The 8,446-nt window shown below is 41.2% G+C and overlaps 1 protein-coding gene across 1 annotated transcript in view; it reads right to left on the bottom strand.

The window, feature by feature from the left end:
- Positions 1 to 1,555: 1,555 nt before the first annotated feature.
- Positions 1,556 to 8,446, bottom strand: part of LOC118341876 (myelin protein zero-like protein 2) — a 20,139-nt gene continuing 13,248 nt past the window's right edge. Inside the window, exons 2-4 of the mRNA XM_035680278.1 lie at positions 6,108 to 6,277; positions 5,538 to 5,748; positions 1,556 to 4,447 (exon numbers count right to left, since the gene is read on the bottom strand). Coding sequence (XP_035536171.1) covers positions 4,272 to 4,447; positions 5,538 to 5,748; positions 6,108 to 6,277 — 557 coding nt within the window. The 3' untranslated portion in view covers positions 1,556 to 4,271. The remainder of the gene's footprint in view (positions 4,448 to 5,537; positions 5,749 to 6,107; positions 6,278 to 8,446) is intronic.

Raw genomic sequence — 8,446 nt, 5'->3', positions numbered from 1 at the left:
GTGTGTGTGTGTGTGTGTGTGTGTGTGTGTGTGTGTGTAGGAATTCAGTACTGCGCCAGGTACAGGCCATCCTGAGGTGTGGAATGCAGACTGAAAAGAGAGATGAACATAACCAAGTAGGAGAGAGAGTGAGAAGGACAGATTAGATTTTGTCTTTGGTAAATGTTTCCCCGCTCTTCCTTTTTTTTTTAAATCTTGCCTATTCTTTATAGAAATGATTTACGTGTGTTGCAACAATTAACCTATTGTGGTAGACGATTTTTTATGAAATGAGTCATGAGCAAAGAATTGTTGAGAACACCTCTCCCAGGAGCTTGGTGCACATTACCTGCTTATATCCTGTAGGCACAACAATAAGACAGATGACGAGACAAAAACCCTACTGGACTCAAGCAGAAAATTCTTCAATCAATGATTTCAACTTTCAATATGTTCCTTTTTTTATTTGCTAAAGTGCCAAAGCCATCATCAGGACAATGTGTAGGTAAATGTCAGTGTTGAATGATTAATTTATGTCCTTTCTTTCCCTTAATATGCTCTCCTACATTCTGCTTTTTGGCAGCCACCAGAGGACGGGCATAAACTTGCTGCACACAGATGTGGTTCTGTTTGTGTGTCTGGGTGGAGAGAGTGATGGCAACAGTCATACTCTTCACTCAGAATGCAAAGTGTTCTGTGTGCACTGCATTTTGGTCTGTTCAGGATGCTGTCGCTGCAGAAAATAGCATACCTGCTTTTTCTACAACAGAATGGAAAGTTTAAGATGGCCTGACATGCACTGTTCTATTGTCTGAATAACAGTGACAAGCTTTAGTAATCGCTTATATAAATGAGCCCTGAACACCACCCACAGTTGATTACTGAAGTGGCAGAATTATTTGATGACCAGTGAGTAATTAACACAAGCATCGGTGATACAAATGGGATTATCTGGAAACTCCACTGTTGTTTTATCAGTTCAACACTAGTGGCCTTTCTCTATAACAAAATGTAATTATTTAGCTTGGATAAACACACCCGCCCACCCTGTCCCTGTTTTTAGTGTTTGTAAACCTTGCTCTGCCCCCGACTACACACACTCACACACAGAGACACTTAAGGTTTGTCAGTCAGTAACTAAAGCTGCACCCACTGGGACAGACTTTGATCAATGCACACAAATTGGCACACACACACACACACACACACACACACACACACAAAGGTAGAGTAACATATTCATAGTCATGAACAATCTTATCCAACAAACAAGCAAACCCAGACTGAAGTCACAGAGGCAGGCGTAAGCATATTGGACCTACAACAAATTAAACAAGGATTCACTGCAGCAATGCTTACAGGTAAACAAGTGACAGGGTCTATGCAGACAGACTCACCATGAACACACAACTGAAGGCAGTGCATTAAAGATAATGATGCATAATAAATGATGGATAACAAGATCCTTCTGTTACATAATAGATGAGTTATATCAAATATTGCCAAGTTGTGTGTGATTATTTTGTTTCAGTGTCAGATCACCTTTGTGTGGTGAAACGTACGTGACACGATGTGGTAACAGTTTAAAGGCGTTTTTATTAGAAAATCTTTCTTATAAAAGCTCTATAACAAACATATACTGTGACATTTTAAACAACAGCAAAATACTTCTGGCATTATCTAAAAATAGAAAAAAATAAAAATCTATAATCAATATTGCTCAGTGTTACATCACAAGTACAAAATTCGGTCATAAAAAGTAAGAAAGACAGGTCTTACAATCATTTGTTAGTAGCTGTGATGCATTCACAGATGCACACAAAGAAACCAGGCACTCAAGGACTTTTTCGCAATCAAAGGGTTTTCAGATCTGACTGTGCACTCCCACACAACACGCAGGACAGGCGCGGGCATGCAGCTGCTCGCTATGTGATCAAGTATTTGGCCTTCAGACATAATGACAGCAACATCACATTTATGCATTTTAATCCCAGTAATCTGATGTGACACAAGCCCCTCAGCCTACAGTTGAATGATAGAATTGCTTTTAACAAGGGCTCTCACACTGCAGGTAATATGATGGTGTGCTTGACTGACTGAAATGCGAGACCTACGTTACCCCCTATGACTCTACAACTAAAATATGAAAGATTACCCTACAAATTCTACATGATTTTGTCCATTAAGTCGACCATGGAATGGTTCGCAAAAGTCAGGCACCCTCAAAACCTTTAAGGTCTTAAAATGGCTCATCGTGGCAAAAAAAAAACATTCCTCATTCTGATTGCTTTCAGTTGCATGTTGCAGTTGATTTTAGTATCGACTTGCCACACTCAACAAGATCCACGTTTAAAACAGCAGATGTTATTGAACACGAACATTGACCCGTTTTCCCTTCTTGACATTAGGATTCATTTTCTTCTCGACTTCAGGATTACAAAGCCTCTCACTTCGGAATCCCTGCAGGTTAAATGCACTATTTCTTACCTCCTGAGATTTTCCGGGGCCTCTCAAAAGTAGCGTTACTGCACTTTTGATCCTGTTTCAAAGTCTTGACCTTCATCAAAAGCATTGCTCTAATTTTTGCGAACAAAACTTTTCATTTTCTTCTTTAGCTCTCTTCATTTAAATTTCACTCAGCAGAATCATGGACCGTAATCCATGGGTGCCATCTGGGTATCCCTCCAGCGAACTTCCTGGCCAGCTTCACATCAGGGTCTGTCCCCACCTCCTCAGTCAGAGTCATCACCCTCATCCTCATCTGAGCTCGGGCCCTCCTCCTCTGAGGAGCTCGGGTCTTTGGTGCTGGCCTCTGAGATCATGCCGTCTGAACTGTCAATCTCTATGGACGTCTCTGATAGGTAGAGGTGGACGGCCCTTGATGGGTGGCTGGGATACACACACGCACACACAGCGGGGACGTAAGAGCAACATAGCACGCACACTTACACACCGGGATATGAATTCATGCATGACACATAAATTATTTATGTACATGTATGTGCATGAGTCACACACAATGGGGACAGGACAAAGACGAGCAGACAACATGGACACAGCAGCAGAGACAAAGGGTTAGCGTCACACAGGGTTAAACTGTCCCAAGTTGAGAGCGAAGGTTGGATCAAAATCTCTGTTTCAGTTTTTTAATGAAAGATTTGGTTTGAAGTCTAAGCTTTTCCTTGAGGATACTTGGCTTTTAAAGTCTGGTGCACACAGTGATCACAACACAGTTTTTTGACAGTTAACCAGTTGCGGTGCCTATTGCAGAGAGATCTGAAAACCCAAGAGAGAAACGAAGAAGTCCCATGTGCCCAGAAAAAAGATGTTTATGGCAAAACAGCTCATTGTTCAAAACAGACAGACTTACTGGTAGAAAAGGATTTGTCACTTTGTCAGTAAAATTTTAAATTGATTCCATTTAACAGCAAATTGCATGTGCTAGTCAAAATTTACAGAAGTACTGTATGAAATGTCTGTTTCCAACAAGCGCTCTCCATCAGGTTTTGATTATTTGATAGCACCTTGATTATTTTTGCAGGAGTCTCAACATCAGGATAACACCACAGAATTGCAGGAGAAATACAGCAATATAACTTCAGTAGTGAAACAAAATAGAAATGTACACCAGCATCCTTAAAATGGATCAGACAGTTGATGTATACGACCATTGAAATGAGGGTTGATAAAAGCTTTGCATGGGGTTTGATCATGTTTTCCATCATCTGGTTATTATAGCAAAATTTCAATAGATGCTAGGTAAGTGCTCATTCATTGTTCCACAGTTTGTTGAAATAATACATCAAACATGTGTTTTGTACTGCATTGCTATGATGAAATGTATTAGTAGGGAAGTAAACAGCAGGAATACACCATTGTTCTGCCTCTACATCATCAAAACATTTACTCTAAACAGGAAATGTGTTTAGAAGCCCATTTAGCTGAACAGGAAAAGATAAACTGATAAAACAGTGTTTTCTCTCCAGAAATGAAAGACACATAGTGATATAAAATGTACACAGCAGTCTGGCAAGTTCTGTATCTACAGCTCTCTACACAAAGGCACATCCTTAATTTATCTTAATGACAGCTGCCCATCAACTGGTCCACATTTGGTATCCAAAGACTGCGGTTGAAGAGGAAGGTGGAAGTGAAGTGTCCAGTAGGAAAAAAGCCCCAGGCCCCAAGAAGGAGCGGCACATGCCCCGATCCCCAGGGTTAGACTGAGAGCGAGAGAGGAAGTCTGTTCCTCTCTCTATCCCCATCTTCCTCTCCCTCTGTCCATCTTGGTCTTACCACGCAGTGGGGTCTTTTCTCTCTTTGCGAGGAGCCTCCACGTTTCCTCCTTGCTCTCTCTGTCTCCCCTTCTTGCACCGCCTGCAGGACACTATGATGATGAGGAGGAAGACCACAGCAGTGATCCCGCCCCCGATGGCCAACGCCAGGAGGAGAAGCTCGGAGAAAGAGGCTGTACGTGGGGAGGAAAGAGAGGAACGCAGGCTGAGTCTGCTTGTTTGATATAGAAAAGATGCCCTCACTGCTCAGAGCCATTTTATTGTGCATATGTGAGTATATCTGCTATCAGCTGTTATTAATACAAAAGCATATTAAAAACTTTTAGACACTGACAAAAACAACTACAAGAAACAACAAAGCCCTGACCTTTCTTCTATTGCCACCATGAGGTTAACATTTGTTGATTTAAGGGAAATGTTTTACTTTTGGGAGGATTGCCTTGAAATGTTGTACATGATATTCATATGAATGATTTTCCCATCAGCCTCACCTGCACTTTGTGTTTAGTGCTGATTAGAAAATGTTAGCAGTTAAACACGCTAATCAAAAATGGTGAGTATGATGAACATGGTAAACATTTACCTGCTAAATATCAGTATCATTAGCATTTAGCTCCTGCTAGAACTAGATAACCACTTTTACTTGTTGCTGTTGTTGCTTGTTGAAATATTTATAGCCTATATAAAAAAATAAATGGGTAGCACCGATCAATAGTTCTGATTGGCTGGATCATACAGAAAGTCAGAGTAATGTCTATATTAACACATCCTATAATCTGTAATTTAATCATTGATATGATATCTGAATGTCACAGGCTGTATCTTTTTTAACAACTGTTCCAAGATAATTACACACATTTTTTAATTTAAAAAATTACCAATATAATAACCAATAGAATAAAATATGTCTGGAACATTTGCAATCTCTTTAATTAAAATGTTTCAGTGCTATAATATAAAACTCACACCACATCATACCAAACAACATCCATTCTCAAATTATGAGTTCATTTGAATCCAATGACCCTGTGGACAAAAGCAGTAGTGTTCCACCGCCTCATTTCATTGATTTCCAGGGGAAATTAACCCGGAGGCAGGCATTGTTTCATAACCAGTTAAATACTCCTTGTATTAAGTTTGATTAACTTTAGCTGTCCTCTCTTATTTAGCCTTTCAGCACAAGATGAAAAAATATGGCCGTTATCACAGACACAGACAAAACAACGCTATATTTCTGGCATATATATAAATTAAAATGCAGACCTGTGGTTACCACACGAAGTCGAATCTCTCCAACCATGCCATGAACATCCGGTGGATTCTTGACCTGGCAGAGATACGTGCCGTTGTAGGTAAACTTGACCTGTTGAAGTATGATGGAGGCGTCACGGCCCATGACATCACCAGCCCAACTGACACGCTTCCTGAAAATGCCCTCTACAGGAGGATATGGCTTCTGCTGGTAGTGGAACACCTAAAAGTGGATGGGTAGATTTGATTGCAAGAATAATGGGTTTGATTGGTTGGATTGTCACAGATAGAATGTCATACCAAACTGAGTCTGGGGAAGAAAGCTATTTTATTCTCACAGAGAAAGAAAGACAAGACATAAACCCAGACCTGCTGCTACATTTCTTACTCCATTCTCAATATGCACACACACACACACACAGGCTGTCTTGGACGCTCTGTAGGGAGCCTGATGACTCACCGACTCCTCTCTCAGTTGGCTGAGGGGGTGGATGCTCCCTGACACAATATGGGAGGTTTGAGGTTTGATCTCATTTTCTTGCAAACACACACACACACACAGACAGACACACATGCACTCACCGACTCTTCAGGGCCTGGTTTGAGGGGTCTGAAGGTCCAGGAGATGGTGACGGTGTCAGGGTTGATGGGAGTGGAACTTTGAAATGTGCACTTAAGACGAACATCGGTCCCGTTTACTGCCTCCATATCCCCAGATGTATATATACGGATCCCGCTGACCTGCAGCACGCCTGCAACATACAAACATATGGCACAGTAGCAGAGTTTACTTCAAAAGCAGCGTGCAGGGCGCATAGAGCAAAATCTAAACATAGATAAATGGTTCATGAAAGCAACACAAATACATAGACGCGGTATGAATTTCAATTCCTGCTTAGAGAGTGCATGCAGTGTACCCAGTGACCCTCTGCCTACACAGTGCTGCTGCAAGAAAAATCACTAACTCTACGTTGTCATTATGGCTGTAGGAGATACATTTATTACAGTGTATATATACTGAAATCCCACAGATTGGTCTAAATGCTGACAGTACGAGATTAGATCTGCAATCAGTGAGTGAACTCTGTTTCATTACATCCTGAAAGTTTAAACTGATTTCAGATCAGTGGGCCAAATCTGTGACATTTAATGAATAATAGCCACACTACTGCAGCTGAGACCGGGCTGAAATTGACAGTCTGCTGTATATTATATGGATATGGACTATATCAATCTTTACAGTACGGGGTAGACTATTAGATGGAAAATGAATGGACTGGAAGAGCAGAGAGGGATATTGCCAACGATCTGGCTCTTCCATATAATGATTGATGGAGCACCTCAAGATGGAGTTAATGCTGACACACTGCACACACACATGCATGCACTGTCCTAGAGACATGCTTAATGCTGGGTTTCTGTCTGGCAGCCGGTCAACATTACATCAGGAACCAGCCGATCACGTCTCCCTCTCTCCCCGAGATTGAGTCTTGTTATTGAGGCAGATCCACTCTTATTCTAAAGTGTGTATGGGTCTAAGTCTCTATGGAAGTTTATGTGCAGGCTGTCTAGTCCAAATCACCTGCTCTATTTATAGAGAGGGAGAGCTCTATATATCCTAATAATATCAGGAGCCATGTCTAGCCTTATTAAAGTCAATTCCCAAGCCCACAGCAGACTGTAGAGCTAGCAGCCACAGTGAGCTCAGGGTAGCCAAGACTTGTCTTAACATAATTAGCCCACTCCATATGATTACCCTGCAGAACACTTGATGAGACCTCTGACTAACAGAGACACTTAATTTTGACAGACAAGCTGTATGTGGCTCAATGGGTCACCTGAGTACATGTGTCATCCCAGTTTTATATATGAGGCAATTTCTTTTTTGTTAATGCAATCAGCTAGCCTCAGGGATATTCTTCTGATGTAAAATGGATAAGATGTAACTAACTCTAGCTGTCGAGTATTAGAAAAGGTTGTGCAATACTTTCACAGTATGGGTTTAAAGAATTTTAAATCCTAGGAAGGTGGATTAAGCTCTATTCTTGAAAATGTGTTAAATGACTTGAGGCACCATGCTTAGAAATAAGAAAAGTCCAGCAAGGAAAATTGAGCCATACTGTTACCCATGCATTATAAATACAGTGAACATTTAGGCAGGAGCTTGCTGGGAAAATGTCAACAGGGGTTTGGCTCCTCCGGCAGCATGTTCTGTTCCTTATCAGGCTGGAGAGAGTTTCCTGTGGGCTGGGATGAGAGAGTGGGGTGACCAGACAGCCCCCACACAGCATTAAACAGACAGGCTTCTCTCTCATCGCCGGGCACTGACAGCGCTCTAACAGCCTAATGTGTTTTAAATGAGCCCGATGAAACCTGGGAGGAGTGTGTACGATGGAGCAATACAAGCAGAGTACACACTGCAAGAAATGTCTGTCTTTGCAAATTGTCAGGGTTTTGTTTTTTCGGCTTAAAATTGTATTTTTCTTGAATGAAAAAAATTGTCTTCGCAGTGAGATTGCAGTATATGCTTGTTTGGGTTTTTTTCTGCATTAATACCTTAAAAATATGGCAGGTGCTTCAACTTGCATCAATAAATCACTGTTTAAGTCAAGAAAGATGTTACAACAGTTTGGCTTGCAATGCAACAAATCTACCCCACTGGCAGATAGTTTTGCTTGTACAGAGAAAAATAAGACTTTTTATATTACAGAATAATGCTGTGATGGATGAAACAAGCCTCGTCTGACAATTTTCTCTCACTTCCTCATCTACCTGTCGGTGGAAACACTAAAGTTTGTGGATTAAACTGCCTGTGTTTAGGATATTCATTAGGAAGATAACATCAGCACCGGCTGTATCAGTACAGGCCAGTAATGACTCCCTTCTTGGATCGACTACAAGAGTGTGTGTGAGTGTGTGTG

Source organism: Morone saxatilis, unplaced genomic scaffold (assembly GCF_004916995.1).
Source record: "Morone saxatilis isolate NCDOM2014 unplaced genomic scaffold, NCSU_SB_2.0 Contig8, whole genome shotgun sequence".
NCBI classification, from domain to species: Eukaryota; Metazoa; Chordata; class Actinopteri; family Moronidae; genus Morone; species Morone saxatilis.
This window is presented reverse-complemented; position numbering and strand designations above follow the sequence as displayed.